The sequence below is a fragment of the Salvelinus sp. IW2-2015 genome, unplaced genomic scaffold, assembly GCF_002910315.2.
Source record: "Salvelinus sp. IW2-2015 unplaced genomic scaffold, ASM291031v2 Un_scaffold3631, whole genome shotgun sequence".
Classification (NCBI taxonomy): Eukaryota; Metazoa; Chordata; class Actinopteri; order Salmoniformes; family Salmonidae; genus Salvelinus; species Salvelinus sp. IW2-2015.
The window spans coordinates 61,197-77,749 of NW_019944908.1; the positions used below are offsets into that span (position 1 = coordinate 61,197).

A 16,553-nucleotide genomic window follows, 5' to 3' on the forward strand; every position below is an offset into this window, starting at 1 on the left:
ACACACACCAGAGAGGAGTGAGGCGGCCTGGAGAGGCCGTGTATTGGAGGGGAACACGGCTGGCCAAGGAAGCCTGAGAACAAACCCCAACATTTCTTGGGGGGGGTCTAAAGGGTAGTGTGGCGAGGTCAGGTAGGAAACTGCGCTCACTTCCATGCTTTTCCGTGGAGAGCCGTGAGTGACGGGCAGACACTGTGTTATGTCGGATAGACCACGTGTGTCCTACGGTGCTTGCTCCGTCGTATTACTCTAGCTCTGCGACGTATCCGGTGCGGTGCATCAGAACACCACCGTTACATCGGCTTCGTTCAGGGTATGGGCGAGATTGGAGAACCAGGTGGCACATTGACTAGGCCGCTCAACGCATCTGGTTCTCAGTGCGTCTCTCGGGCCGGCATACATGCAGGCAGCCTTACGCATAGTGTCCCGTACGCCAACACAGCCAGTGGCGGTGTTAATCCACCTCCCCGCGGTGCACTAACATGCTGCTTATAATCACTGTCACTTTACCGTAACTTTTACGCTATCTACACATCATAATCATCCAACAATTCTACTTACATTATAACCTTAGTCTAACTTTACATAATATGAACTCCTACATAATCACTAAACCACCCACCACCTATACATTTCTAAACCTAGCCTACTTACATAATTATAATATTCCTTAACTTGAGTGCAAAAAAACGTTTCTGACATGATAATGATATTTTCCTCAACCAGGAAGGTTGGGCAGGCTGGTGCTCAATGGGAAAGCCAGTACGCCATGCACGCCTGGTATACCCCGGCGCACTTCCTGCCCCAGCCCGATACCGTGCTTCACCCCACCGCACCAGCTGCTTCCAGGCGTCTCCAGAGCCCTTTCCCTCCCACCGCACTCTCCCTTCGTCGGTGCGTGTTCCGCCCGTGTACGTACCATCAGTTGACCGGCACCCACCCCAACCTCACTGTGCATCTCCAGAGTCCCGTAGCCAGCACTGTCCTGCTCCCGCACTAGCCTTGAGGTGCGTGGTCTCCATGTCCGGGTACCACCAGTTCGCGGCATACCACACACCAGGCCTATTAGCGCCTCGCAGAGACTAAGATAGTGACCCGTGTCCTGCTCCCCGCACTAGCCTTGAGGTGCGTGTCTCCAGTCCGGTACCACCAGTTCCGTACCACGCACAGGTCCTACTGTGCGCCTCCAGCAGGTGTCAGAGTCGGCCGTCTGTCCAAAGCCGCCTGCACTGCCCGCCGCCCAGCGCCGTCTGAGCTGCCTGCCTGCCTGCCTCAGCGCCATCTGAGCTGCCTGCTCTGCCAGTCGCTCTAGCTGCCTGCCCTGCCAGCGCCATCTGAGCCGCCGCTGTCCTGAGCGTCAGACTCGCTCGTCCTGTCCGAGGTCAAGCGTCCCGCTGTCCCGACCGTCAGAGCCGCCACGATAACTTCTGTCCCGAGCAGTCAGAGCGCCCGTCTGTCCCCGACCGCTAGAGGTCCGTATCAGCTCAGGACGCCGTAGCGCCGCCACCAGGCAGGAGCTGACAAGAGCCGCCCGCCAGTCAGGAGCTGCCAGAGGCGCCCGCCAATCAGAGCTGCCAGAGCTAGTGTGCCAGTCATGAGCTTCTTCCAGTCATGAGCTGCCCTCCTCAGTCCTCCAGTCATCTGCAGCTCCAGTCATGAGCTGCCTTCAGTCATGAGCTGCCCCTCACAGTTCGATGAGCTGCCCTCCAGTCATGAGCTGCCCTCCAGTCATGAGCTGCCCTCCAGTCATGAGCTGCCCTCAGTCCGGAGCTGCCATTAGTCCGGAGCTTGCCCTTCAGTCCGGTAACGCTGCCCCTCTGTCCTGAGCTACCTCTCTGTCCTGAGCTACCTCTCTGTCCTGAGCTACCTCTCTGTCTTGAGCTACCTCTCTGTCTGAGCTAACCTCTCTGTCCTGAGCTACCTCTCTGTCTGAGCTACTCTCGTCCTGAGCTTGTCTCCTAATTTAAGTGGGGACCTTGGTGAGGATTCCTAGGCCAAGGTCGGGGGCGAGGCGCCACTCAAAGGACGCTGAGCGAGGGGACAAAGACAATGGTGGGTGGTGGCCTCGTCCTGCGCCGGAGCCGCCACCGCCGCGGACAGATGCCCACCCAGACCCTCCCCTTGAGTTTAGGGGTGGCGTTCGGAGTCCGCACCACAGGAGGGGGGGTACTGTCCTGTCTGACCATAGTTCTTGTGTGTTGTGCTTGTTTTAGTGTTGGTCAGGACGTGAGCTGGGGGCATTTCTATGTTGATGTGTCTAGTTTGTCTGTTTCTGTGTTCAGCCTAATATAGTTCTCAATCAGAGGCAGCTGTCAATCGGTTTCCCTGATTGAGAATCATATATAGGTGGCTTGTTTTTGTGTGGGATTTGTGTGGTGGTTGTCTCACCAGTCAGCCAATGGGTGTGGCTGAAATAGCCAAATCCACTAATTTTGAAGGGGTGTCACATACTTTTGTATATATAGTGTACATTCTCTGTCCTGCTACTGGTAGGCCTATAACATTATGTGAACTGATCTGAACAGGTTTAGGCTGGTTATCTATGATATGTAGGCTATATGCAGTACATTCTCTGTCCTGCTACTGTAGGACTATAACATTATGTGAACTGACCTGAACAGGTTTAGACTGGTCATCTATGATATGTAGGTTATATACAGTACATTCTCTGTCCTGCTACTGGTAGGACTATAACATTATGTGAACTGACCTGAAGAGGTTTAGACTGGTCATCTATGATATGTAGGCTATAGCTGAGGTATAGACCTTGATCTGCTGCATATCACTAACAAACTGCTATTATCACTATACATTATAACCTAGTCTACTTTACATAATATAACATCTACATATCACTAACAACCCACTACTATACATTATAACCTAGCCTACTTTACATAATATAAAATCTCTTACTTGATGCAAATAAACCTTTCTGAATGGATAAATGATTTCCCCCTCAGATCAATCCTAGCTAGTTATCCAAGCTAGTCAGTACAGCTAGGTAAGCTAGCTAGCTACTCTACCAGCAGCATCCTAGTTACCATAGCTACCACTACATCATCACCGGCTGCCTGCATTTCTTGTGGACCGATGGAGCTCCCCGGTTGTTTCTTCCACCTGTTAAATCCCGTGTAGGACTTCTGCCTTTCTCGTTGATGGATGCTGGCTACCTCTGTCCGGTTCTCCTCTCTTCACTAGATGGACGGTAACTTTAGTGTTTAACCCCTCTGTGTCCAAGGACTGAACTTTTGAATATTCATTTTGGGGTCCCTCAAGCAGGCTGGACACATTATCCATTTATTTTATTATCAGCTGCCTCACCAATGTCTGTACGTGAATTAATAACTTTTAATTGCTAAATATTTCCACTAGATGGCAGCATAAGACCACAAAGCATCAGTTATAGGCTACAAGCAGCAATATGATTGACATAAAATAGCATGCAATCACAGACTATATGTCCCATGATTTTCTAAAATGGTCACTCATTACTTTAGTTAGCTATATATCTCGTATTAGGGCTGTGTTGCTTTTGGGAGAGCAAAGAAATATTGACTATAGCAGGTATTGAACCCCGGGTAAATAATCACTAGTCAGAACCTCAACCCTAGTAAACATTCATTATAAAAAACATCCTAATATCTGATATTGCGAGTAAACAACCTCGGAAAAGACAAGAGTGCGTCTTCCAGCCCACCAATAAATTACATAATTCAACCCTCCCGGTTAGTAAATTTACCTCAACATGCCCCTGGAGAAGGCAGAGTAACGACACCAGCCTTTTAGCGGGGCTGAGTTGACTACTAGCAAGAGAAGGCAGAGCGGGTCGATGCTGGTTAATGAATTTGACAGTGAATGTACCTGGAAAATATTTTTTCCTCAACCAGAGGTGACTGAATTAATGTTCTGGCTTATTGATAATCGTTATATTAATGAAGTATAATTTCAAAACATGAGCATAAAAACAGGTAATAATAAACATGAATCATTATATTACTTCACAGTAATCTGTTAAATGCTTTTTCAGTCCTTCCTCTTGCGTTAGCAGTGTGGAAAGGGACAGAAAGAAGCGCACAGGAGTTTTCCTGTGAGGGGGAGTGGTTGTGTATCCAGGGAGAAAACTAAACTAATCTTCTGAAATGTCATTTGTGGTCTTATGCTTCCATCTATTGGAATTATTTAGCAACTGCAGTACTAGTGTCAAAAGTATGTAGCAACTGAATAATGTGTAATTCCTTATTAAAGTAGTAAATACTCAGAATTGCAAAATATAAAATTTTCTAGTTCATTTTACCACTTACAACCATAAAATAACAATTTATTGCATAAGAAACAATGAAACTGACATAAACCAAAAACACCATACATTTAGTTAATTATATATATTAAACTATTTATTTAGATGGGTGACATTATCTGCCAAAGTAACAGCCCTGTAGACAAAGAAGAGCTCTCCAGTAGGTACCAAAACATTCAAAGGACATTTTCTCAAAAAGTGAGGTTACAAGTTTATCATCTTTCAAAGAAAATTACTTTCCCATTGTTCTCAACTGTAGTGTATGATATACCATTTCATATTTAGTTTCTAACCCTGAGTCTCTACTTGTGAAAAACAAAGTTTCAAATGTTGCTAACTTTTGGTCACATTTTGCAAAAAAAAACATGATTATTTGTCTCTCTGAAATTAAACTATCAAGTAGTAGATTTTAAACATATACATGTCTGTCATTGAACAACCCCATGCCATGATTAGATAGTGGGAAAAAAACAATCTCTTTCAAAATGTCTATAACAAATGAAAAGCACATTTTCAAACATTTCTGAAAAATAGATATATAGCGTTTCGGAATGAAACTCTTCTTATGTTTCCCCCCTGAGCTCAGAGTAGATGAGAGATGTAATGTTTGTCTCTGTTGTGTTTGAAGTCCAATCAAGCAGGAGAGACCAGCCTCCCCTGTACCCAGCTGTGTGTCCATGAAGAGTGACCAGTCTATGAATCCCTCTATCTTTAGAGAGGGAGACATTTCTACTGAACAAAGGTAAGAAGAACTCATGGGTCATGGTCAGTGAGTTAAACAACACTGTCTCTAGTCATTTCTCCTCTCCCATTTTCCAATTTCTTTTGTTGTTTTCATAATCCATAGGCTAATCCTTTTTTCAATTTCATAGTCCTAAAACAATATTAAACAAACACAACATTCCCTCCACTGTGTGTGTGTGTGTGTGTGTGTGTGTGTGTGTGTGGTGTGTGTGTGTGTGTGTGTGTGTGGTGTGTGTGTGTGTGGTGTGTGTGTGTGTGTGTGTGTGTGTGTGTGTGTGTGTGTGTGTGTGTGTGTGTGTGTTTGACTCACTGGATGAGGAGATGTAATCTCATGTTTTGTCCACAGAAACCAACAGGAGAGATCAGAGTCAGAGATTCTCAGTGGTCAGTCTTCCCAGAGTCATCAAACAGACCTGGCCTCCATATTCAGTGTATGTGGTCCTGTTATGTACATTTGTTAACCTCAAGTAAAGTTGATCGGTCAATCATTCATTAATGTGTTAATGAGAAAGCATTTTGTCTCTTGCTTAACTTATTTACTTGATTTATTTCAGATGCTTGAAGAGAATATTATCACATTTGTGAAGAACGAGCTGAAGATGTTCAAGAGGAATCTTAGTCCAGAACTCCCAGAAGGCTTTGAGAGTCAGAAGCAGGATAAGGAAGTGGTGGATGCTGAAGATGAGAAGCAGGAGAGCAGTGCCAGAGAGGGGGCTCTGAAGATCACACTGCACGTACTGAGGAAAATGAACCAGAAGGAGCTTGCTGACACACTGGAGAAAAGTAAGATCTGTCTGCCTCATGTTGAATGCTGTTTTATAACATTTAAAATCTGTAGCTAAAGTACAGCTAAAGTAGCTTTGTAACTCAATGATATTGTAGCAGCCTTAACACAACACCTAGTGACCTCATCAAGTAGCAGCAGGGATGTGTTGTGGTGATTAATTTAGACAGAGAGAGAGACAAAATTAATAATATCATCAATAATACCAATAATAATATAATCAGTCACACCAGTCTGTAATGCATTATGAAAACATTTACACATTTACACAGACAGTTAAGAAAATGTATTATTTTAATTTAAAACTTTATAACAGTCCACCAATACTGTAGGCATTAAAACAGACGTAATATTAATATCCTCTGTGTTATTTCTTCATTCAGATGAGCTTGCTGTGATTTGCCAACGTGAACTCAAATCTAATCTAAAGACGAAGTTTCAATGTGTATTTGAGGGGATCGCTAAACAAGGAAACCCAACACTTCTCAATAAGATCTACACAGAGCTCTACATCACAGAGGGTGGAACAGGAGAGGTCAATAATGAACATGAGCTGAGACAGATTGAGACAACAACCAGGAAACAAGCAAGACCAGAGACTGCAATCAAATGTAACGACATCTTCAAAMYCTTAACTGGWCAAGACAAACDTATCAGAACTGTGCTGACAAAGGGAGTCGCTGGCATTGGAAAAACAGTCTCTGTGCAGAAGTTCATTCTGGACTGGGCTGAAGGAAAAGCAAATCARRATRTCMAATTTGTATTTTCATTCCCTTTYCGGGAGCTGAATTTGATGAAAGRGGAMAAACACACTTTBATTGAACTYCTCAATCACTTCTCARTRGAAACCAAACAATCAGGAATCTCCATCTACGACAAGTACAAAGTTCTGTTCATCTTTGATGGTCTGGATGAGTGCCGACTGCCCCTAGACTTCAAGAAGAACAAGATCTGTTGTGACGTCACAGAGTCAACCTCAGTGGATGTTCTGCTGACAAATCTCATCAAGGGAAATCTGCTTCCCTCTGCTCTCCTCTGGATTACTACCCGACCTGCAGCAGCCAATAAGATCCCTTCAGGGTGTGTTGACCAGGTGACAGAGGTACGAGGGTTCAATGACCCACAGAAGGAGGAGTACTTCAGGAAGAGATTCAATGATGAGGACCTGGCCAGCAGAATCATCTCACACATAAAGACATCAAGGAGCCTCCACATCATGTGCCACATTCCAGTCTTCTGTTGGATTTCTGCCACAGTCCTTGAACACATGCTGAAACATAAGAGAGAAGAGATGCCCAAGACTCTGACTGAGATGTACACACACCTTGTGGTGTTTCATTCGATAAACACTAATGAAAAGTATGTTGGGAAAGAAGAGACAGGTCCACACTGGAATAAAGAGAGCATTCTGTCACTGGGAAAACTGGCTTTTCAACAGCTTGAGAAGGGCAATCTGATTTTCTATGAAGAAGACCTGAAAGAGGCTGGCATTGATGTCAATGAAGCCTCAGTGTACTCAGGATTGTGCACACAGATCTTTAAAGAGGAATGTGGGCTGTACCAGGACAAGGTGTACTGCTTTGTTCATCTGAGCATTCAGGAGTTTCTGGCTGCTGTATATGTGTTCCTCTCATTCATCAACAACAATGAGAATCTAATTGACAAACTGCAAACAAACGACAAGTCTGCAGTTACTTTCTACAAGAGTGCTGTGGATAAAGCCTTACAAAGTGAGACGGGAAACCTGGACCTTTTCCTCCGCTTCCTTCTGGGCCTCTCACTGGAGTCCAATCAGAAGCACTTACGAGGTCTACTGACAAAGTCAAGAAGCAGCTCACAGAGCCATGAAGAAACGGTCAATTACATCAAGGAGAAGATTGGGGAGAATCCCTCACCAGAGAGGTGCATCAATCTGTTCCACTGTCTGAATGAACTGAATGACCATTCTCTAGTGGAGGAGATCCAAACCTTCCTGAGCTCAGGAAGTCTCTCAAAACCCAACCTGTCACCTGCACAGTGGTCAGCTCTGGTCTTTGTGTTGCTGACTTCAGAAAAGGAGCTGGATGTGTTTGACCTGAAGAAATACTCCAGATCAGAGGAAGGTCTTCTGAGGCTGCTGCCAGTGGTCAAAGCCTCCAGAGCTGTTCTGTGAGTAAATAAAATGACATATAAGAATTAATCATCAGGAAGAAATATTCAGTTTAGAGAAAAATATTTATTATAATATTTATATAAATTTATATTGAATCAGTGCATTGGTGTTCACATTAGTATAACAATATCACCATACAATTCTAGGAGACAGAAGATTAATCTATATGTTGTTTTAGAGAATAAACCAAATGCATCTGCCATTGTCCTTCTACACTCTTGGTGTTAAATTAACAGTGTGTTTGTGAAGTCATGATGATCTCTCTGTCAGGCTGTCAGGCTGTGGAGTCACAGAGGAAGGCTGTGCTTCTCTGGCCTCAGCTCTGGAGTCAAACCCCTCACACCTGAGAGAGCTGGACCTGAGTAACAATGACCTGAAGGATTCAGGAGTGAAGCTGCTCTCTGCTGGACTGGGGAATCCCCACTGTAAACTGGAGACTCTGAGGTCAGTATTCCTGTAGTTGGTCAACAAGTGATAACTGTTCACCAGATCCACATGTGTTTACCAGACACACATAGTCCACACCATATGTGTTTGGACAGTGAAGATTACAGTTTTAAATTTGGTGCTATGCTCCAGCATTTTGGATTTGAGAGAGAATGTTTCATATTAGGCGACAGTACAGAATGTCACCTTTTGTTTAAAGGTATTTATACATATATATTTTACCGTTTAGAAATTAAAGCACTTTCTGTACGTAGTTCTCCCATATAAAGAAGTCTTAATTATTTGGACAAATTCACTTATATTGTATTAAAGTAATCATAAGTTTAGTAGTTGGTTCCATATTCCATTCCTGCACTGATTACATCAAGCTTGTGATTCTATTAACTCAATGAATTCATTTGCAGTTTGTCTTGGTTGTGTTTTGGATGTTTTTCCTAGTAGAACCTGAATGGGGAATAATGTCCTGTCATTTTGGAGTTACTTCACTGAGTAGATAACATGTTTCTAAACACTACTGAGTTAATCCCGATGATGCCATGATTAATAATAATTAATTCAAATCATAAATCAATCATGAATAATAATTAATGAGAAAGTTACTGAGGCTACAACAAAACATGTTAACCTTTCACCATTACCAATAAGAAGCTATAACAAAACATGCTAACCTCTCACCATTACCAATAACAGAGGCTACAACAAAACATGCTAACCTCTCACCATTACCAATAACAGAGGCTACAACAAAACATGCTAACCTCTCACCATTACCAATAACAGAGGCTACAACAAAACTGCTAACTTCTCACCATTACCAATAACAGAGCTACAACAAAACATGCTAACCTCTCACCATACCAATAACAAGGCTACAACAAAACATCTAACCTCTCACCATTACCAATAACAGAGGCTACAACAAAACATGCACAACCTCTCACCATTACCAATAACAGAGGCTACAACAAAACATGCTAACCTCTCACCATTACCAATAACAGAGAGCTACAACAAAACATGCTAACCTCTCACCATTACCAAACAGAGACTACAACAAAACATGCTACCTCTCACCTATTACAATACAGGAGACTACAACAAAACATGCTAACCTCTCACCATTACCAATATCAGAGACTACAACAAAACATGCTAACCTCTCATCATTACCAATAACAGAGGCTACAACAAAACATACTAACCTCTCACCATTACCAATAACAGAGACTACAACAAAACATGCTAACCTCTCACCATTACCAATAACAGAGGCTACAACAAAACATGCTAACCTCTCACCATTACGGGTATGACCTTTGTGCATCTAACGTTCTTATTCATCATCATTCTCGATTAATTAATGATTATTCATAATCATGGTAGCATCCACATGAATGTAGAAGTGTTCAGGAGTGGGACAAAATCCCTCCTGAGATGCAAACCTGGTGGTCAACTACAAGAAACGTCTGACCTCTGTGATTGCCAACAAGGGTTTTGCCACCAAGTACTAAGTCATGTTTTGCAGAGGTGTCAAATACTTATTTCCCTCATTAAAATGCAAATCAATTTGTAACATTTTTGACATGCGTTTTTCTGGATTTTGTTGTTGTTATTCTGTCTCTCACTGTTCAAATAAACCTACCACTAAAATTATAGACTGATAATTTCTTTGTCAGTGGGCAAACGTACAAAATCAGCAGGGGATCAAATGCTTTTTTCCCTCACTGTATAAAGACAATTTCTCCAGTTACATTCCACAATTTTTTTATTGGGCAAAACATTATCTAAACAAATTGCAAATGCAACCAACGAGTTTAAATCACAGGCTTGATGTAGACATTGCGTTTAAGGAATATCTGACCAAATACTACATTTTTGACTTCTTTAATACACTATGAGTTAATTGGTCAGAATACTTGTGATTTCTTCAAATAGGGACACTAGATACATAAAGTGCTTTTTATTTTTCTAAATGGTGAAACAGATATGTATTAAAATACCCTCAAATAAAAGGCGACACTACATACTGTCATGTCATATGAAACATTTTGTCTGAAAATCCAAAATGTTGGAGTATAGAGCCACATTTAAAATGTTAGCTTCACTGTCAAAATAGATATGGTGTGGACTGTATACTCAATACAATCTAAATCTGATACCTCACTGTCTGTCTTTTGACTGATACTGCTTTTTAAACTGGTCTGGTCAGTCTACTCAAATATTTGTACTATACATTTTTCTATCTGCAGACAAAACTTTAATAATTTGTCATTTCTAATAAAGAAACATTCATTTATGAATAGATATGACAGGTTTCAGGACACTGATATATCTTAACATTTAGAAAAAATATTCTGCCACTATTTTCACCACCAAAGAATAGCATTGTGATTTTAATATGATTTGACTCTTTGCAGGCTGTCACGCTGTCTAGTCACAGAGGAAGGCTGTGCTTCTCTGGCCTCAGCTCTGAGGTCAAACCCCTCACACCTGAGAGAGCTGGACCTGAGCTACAATCACCCAGGAGACTCAGGAGTCAGACTGCTCTCTGCTGGACTGGAGGATCCACACTGCAGACTGGAGAAACTCAAGTATGTAGAGGGTTTATGTCAATGCTCATATCAGACCCGTGACATAACTCAAATCATAATTGTGAAAAAGTAACAGTGAGCGAAAAACCACAGAAAACTTAAAACTTCTTGATCCACCCATCCCGTTAGCGGGATCATTTTCGTCAACCACCGCTGAATTGCAGCGCGCCAAATTCAAATTAAATCATTAAAAATATTTAATTTTCATGAAATCACAAGTGCAATATAGCAAAACACAGCTTAGCTTGTTGTTAATCCACGCGTGTCAGATTTCAATAAAGCTTTTCGGCGAAAGCATACCAAGCGTTTATGTAAGCACATCTCTCTCAGTAGACAAAATATTACAAACAGTTAGCAGCCAAGTAGATTAGTCACGAAAGTCAGAAAACCAATAAATTAAATCGCTTACCTTTGATGATCTTTGGATGTTTGCACTCACGAGACTCCCAGTCACACAATAAATGTTCCTTTTGTTCCATAAAGATTATTTTTATATCCAAAATACATCCATTTGGTTGGCGCGTTATGTTCAGAAATCAACAGGCTCGAGCGGTCACGACATCGCAGACGAAAATTCCAAATAGTATCCGTAATGTTCGTAGAAACATGTCAAACGTTTTTTATAATCAATCCTCAGGTTGTTTTTACAATATATAATCGATAATATATCAACCAGGAATGTAGCTTATTCAGAGAGAGAAAATGGATGCTTCAAGCTGTTGCGCATACAAAACGCTGCTGGCACCCAGCCATACAATGACGCAATGTGATCTTTCTCGCAAATTTTTTAAAATAAAAGCCTGAAACTATGTCTAAAGACTGTTCACACAATGGGGAAGCTATAGGAAAAGGAATCTGGTTGATATCCTTTTAAAATGGAGCAAAGGCAGACTATGGAACATGGAGCTTTCAAAATAGAGGCCACTTCCTGGTTTGATTTTCCTCAGGTTTTCGCCTGCAATATCAGTTCTTCTACTCACAGACAATATTGTGACAGTTTTGGAGAGTGTTTTCTATCCCAATCTGACAATTATATGCATATTTTAGATTCTGAGCAGTTTAATATGGGAACGTTTTTCATCCAAACATCAAAATACTGCCCCCTACACTCAAGAGGCTAGCTCTACTGCGGCAGCAGGGTAGCCTAGTGGTTAGAGCGTTGGACTAGTAACCGAAAGGTTGAAAGTTCAAATCCCCGAGCTGACAAGGTACAAATCTGTTGTTCTGCACCTGAACAGGCCGTCATTGAAAATTAGAATTTGTTCTTAACTGACTTGCCTAGTTAAATAAAGGTTAAATAATAAAAAAAACACTCATGGTTTATTTTGTAAACACACGGTAAAGGGGCTGAGCTGGACCCAAGGAAAGAAACAAATATCCAAAAACATGATGATGACAAACATTCTTACCACCCCTTGGACAAAGTTGTGTGTCCTGTGTGTGTGCATGTGTGTGTCCAGTATGTGTCCAGTGTGTGTGTGTCCAGTGTGTGTGTCCAGTGTGTGTCGAACACTGGACACACACTGGACACACACACACAATGGACACAAACACTCACTGAAAACACACATGAACACACACACTGGACAAACACATGTACAAACACACACACACACACACGTGAAACACATACACACTGGAGACACACACAGACTGGACACACACACACACACACACAACACAAACCACTGGAGACACACAGACAACTATTCCTAGTTATTTGCTGACCGTGTGTGTGTGTGTGTGTGTGTGTCCAGTGTGTGTGTGTGTCCAGTGTGTGTGTGTGTCCAGTGTGTTTGTGTGTCCAGTGTGTGTCTGTGGCACGGTGTGTGTGTGGTGTTTGTACTGTGTGTGTGTGTGTGTTTGTCCAGTGTGTGTGTGTGTCCAGTGTGTGTGTGTGTGTGTGTGGTTTCTACTGTGTGTGTGTACAGTGTGTGTACAGTGTGTTCAAGTGTGTTAATGTGTATGTGTGTGTGTGTGTGTGTGTGTGTGTGTGTGTGTGTGTGTGTGGTGTGTGTGTGTGTGTGTGTGTGTGTGTGTGTGTGTGTGTGTGTGTGAATTCAGTCGTATCACTCAATGACTGTCTGTCTTCTGCTTACCGCTACAGTGTGGAACATGGTGGAGAGTACACAATGAAACCTGGGCTTAGAAAATGTGAGTGTTGACTGCTGTGAAGAATATGACTAAGAATAAGTCCTTAATTCAAGTTAAGTCAATGTCAAAGACCACCATCATTACTTACTTGGTCATATTAGATATCAGCTGTAGTTCTACAGAAGCAGAAATCAGGGACACCAACGTTTAACAAAGAGTTGCTTTGACAATGTGTGTGTCTGTGAGTGTGTGTGTGGTGTAATTAATGGGAATAAGTGTGTTTTATATTACCATACAGTATAACATGTGATCATTCAACAAGTCTCAAGTCACCTTAACTTCTCCTTTTGATACCTAGAACATCTACATTAAATGAATTAGTGAAAAGTGAGTTAACCATTCTAATGTGAATGATGATGATTTCTAATATTGTGTCTGGTTTCATCCATCAGATGTCTGTGATCTCACACTGAGACCCAAACACAGTAAACAGTCACCTCTCTCTGTCTGAGGAGAACAGAAGGTGACATGTAGGAGAGAGAAGCAGCCGTATCCTGATCACCTAAGAAAGATTTGAGTTCTGGAGACAGGTGCTGTGTAGAGAGGGTCTGACTGGGCGCTGTTACTGGGAGCAGAGTGGAGTGGGGGAGAGGCTGTTATAGGAGTGACATATAAAGGAATCAACAGGAGAGGAGAGGATGAGGACTGTGTGATTGGATGGAATGACAAGTCCTGGAGTCTGGTCTGCTCTGACAACAGTTACAGAGCCTGTCACAATTATAATCACACTACCATAGTCGTCCCTCCTCCAGCTCCACAGAGTAGGAGTGTATCTGGACTGGCCAGCCGGCACTCTGTCCTTCTATAGAGCCTCCTCTGACACACTGACCCACCTGATCACATTCACCTCCACATTCACTGACCCCTCTATCCAGGGTTTATGGTTTATTACTTTGGCGACTCAGTGTCACTGAAATAATAACCTGACACACACACACACACACACACACACACACTGGAACACACACACACACACACACACAGTGGACACACACTGGAAACAGTGGAACACATACACACACACACTGGAAACAGACACTGAGATCACCACACACACTGGCACACACACACACACACATTGGACACAACACAAACACACACATTGGAAACACACACACACATTGGACACACACACACCACACCACACAATTTGGACACATACACACACACACACACACACACACACACACACACACACACACACACACACACATTGGACACACACACACATTGGACACACACACAACACACACACACAATTTGGACACATACACCACACACCACACACAGAACACACACACATTGGACACAACACTCAACAGCACACACGTTGGACACACGCACACATACACATTGGACACACACATTCACATACACAACACACACACACATTGAAGACACACACACACACACACACACATGGACACACACATTGGACACACACACACTGGACACACACACACAGACACACACATTGGACAACACACAACACAAATTGGACACAGCACATATTGGACCACACAAATCCCTAGAACACCACGCACATTGGACACACACACACACTGGACAAAACACACACACACATACACATTGGACACACACACACACACGAAACAGACACTGGAAACACACATACACACACTGACACACACACACACACATATTGGACACACACACACATTGGACACACGCAACACACACGCACAACATACACCGCACACACACACATTGGACACACACACACACACACACACTGGACACACACAACTTGGACACACACACACTGGACACATACACACAGACACACACATTGGACAAACACACCACACACATTGGACACACACACATATTGGACACACAAACCCTAGACACACATGGCACATTGGACACAAACACACACACACAACACTGGACACATCACACACACACACACACATACACACTGGACACACACACACACACACCACACACACTGACACACACACACACACACAAACCCTGGACACACACAAACCCTGGAACACACACACACACTGGACACAGTGGACACACACACACACAACACACACACACACACACACACTGGAAACAGACACTGGATACACACACAACACATTGGACAACACACAAAAACACACATTGGACACACACACAACACATGATGGACACACACACACACACATTGGGACACACACACACACATTGGACACACGCACACGCACAACACATTGGACAACACACACACATACACAAACACCACACACACATTGGACATCACACACACACACACACACACTGGACACATCACATTGGAACACACACACACAAGACACACACACACACAGACACCACATTGGACACAAACACACACACAAATTGGACCACACACACATATTTGGACACACAAACCTAGACACACATGCACATTGGGACACAAACACACAACACACCACTGGACACATACACTACAACACACACACAAACACATACATGACCACACACACACAACACACACACACACACACACACTGGACACACACACACACACACCACAAAACCCTGGACACACACACAAACCTAACCCCAGTGGGGGAATCGGGCCCGCCCCCCCCACCATGGGGTTTTGGGAAAAGACCCTAGTTGGTTGGCAGGGTTCTGAAGGGGGCAGAACAGTGCACACACAATCACACACACACACACACACACACACACACACACACACATCACACACACACACACACACTGGAACCGACACTGGATACAACACACACACATTGGACACACACAAACACACACATTGACACCACAACACAACTGACACACACAACCTTGGACACACCACACACACATTGGACACACACACACACCATTGGACAGCCACAGCACTTGGACACACTGACACACTAATTACACCACACACACATACACAAACCACACCAAATTGGACCACACACACACCACAGCACCACTGGACACACACATGGACAAACACACACACTAGACACACACCACGACACACACATTGGGACAAACCACACACAAATTGGACACCAACCCACCACACATGATTGGACACCCAAACCCTAGACAGCAATGCACATTGGACACACACACACGCTGGAACACATACACACACACACACACACACTGGACACACAAACACACACAGCATACACATTGGACACACACACACACACACAACGCAATCAGACACTGGAAACACACAACTGACACACACACAGACCACAGTCACACACACACCCATACTTGACCACACCACACACACCACACCCACACATCTGGACATACACATTGGCACACGCACACACAATTGGACACACACACACACACAGCACTGAAAGCAGACACCTGGACAACAAC

General features: G+C 43.3%; 1 protein-coding gene and 2 long non-coding RNA genes across 5 annotated transcripts in view; 1 reads left to right on the forward strand and 2 right to left on the reverse strand.

Annotated features, from left to right (window-relative positions):
* The window catches only part of LOC139025953 (uncharacterized), a 62,933-nt gene extending 59,969 nt beyond the window's left edge, over window positions 1-2,964 (reverse strand). The window contains exon 1 of the long non-coding RNA XR_011477648.1: window positions 2,820-2,964. This is a non-coding gene — a long non-coding RNA (uncharacterized lncRNA). The remainder of the gene's footprint in view (window positions 1-2,819) is intronic.
* Window positions 1-13,638, forward strand: part of LOC112076218 (NLR family CARD domain-containing protein 3-like) — a 72,409-nt gene extending 58,771 nt beyond the window's left edge. Inside the window, exons 3-10 of the mRNA XM_024143077.2 lie at window positions 4,929-5,042; window positions 5,391-5,475; window positions 5,599-5,827; window positions 6,212-7,976; window positions 8,251-8,424; window positions 10,845-11,018; window positions 13,126-13,172; window positions 13,565-13,638. Of these exons, the coding sequence (XP_023998845.2) occupies window positions 4,929-5,042; window positions 5,391-5,475; window positions 5,599-5,827; window positions 6,212-7,976; window positions 8,251-8,424; window positions 10,845-11,018; window positions 13,126-13,172; window positions 13,565-13,623 (2,647 nt within the window). The 3' untranslated portion in view covers window positions 13,624-13,638. The remainder of the gene's footprint in view (window positions 1-4,928; window positions 5,043-5,390; window positions 5,476-5,598; window positions 5,828-6,211; window positions 7,977-8,250; window positions 8,425-10,844; window positions 11,019-13,125; window positions 13,173-13,564) is intronic.
* Window positions 13,639-14,878: 1,240 nt separating this feature from the next.
* LOC139025952 (uncharacterized) lies at window positions 14,879-16,349 on the reverse strand. 3 transcript variants are annotated; one of them, XR_011477645.1, is made up of 4 exons: window positions 16,305-16,349; window positions 15,668-15,731; window positions 15,223-15,267; window positions 14,879-14,939 (listed from the first exon to the last, which is right to left on the reverse strand). It is a non-coding gene; the product is annotated as an uncharacterized lncRNA (long non-coding RNA). The 3 variants fall into 3 exon arrangements; XR_011477647.1 differs by having other exon boundaries at window positions 16,299-16,349; XR_011477646.1 differs by lacking the exon at window positions 15,223-15,267 and having other exon boundaries at window positions 14,889-14,939; window positions 15,671-15,731.
* Window positions 16,350-16,553: the final 204 nt, after the last annotated feature.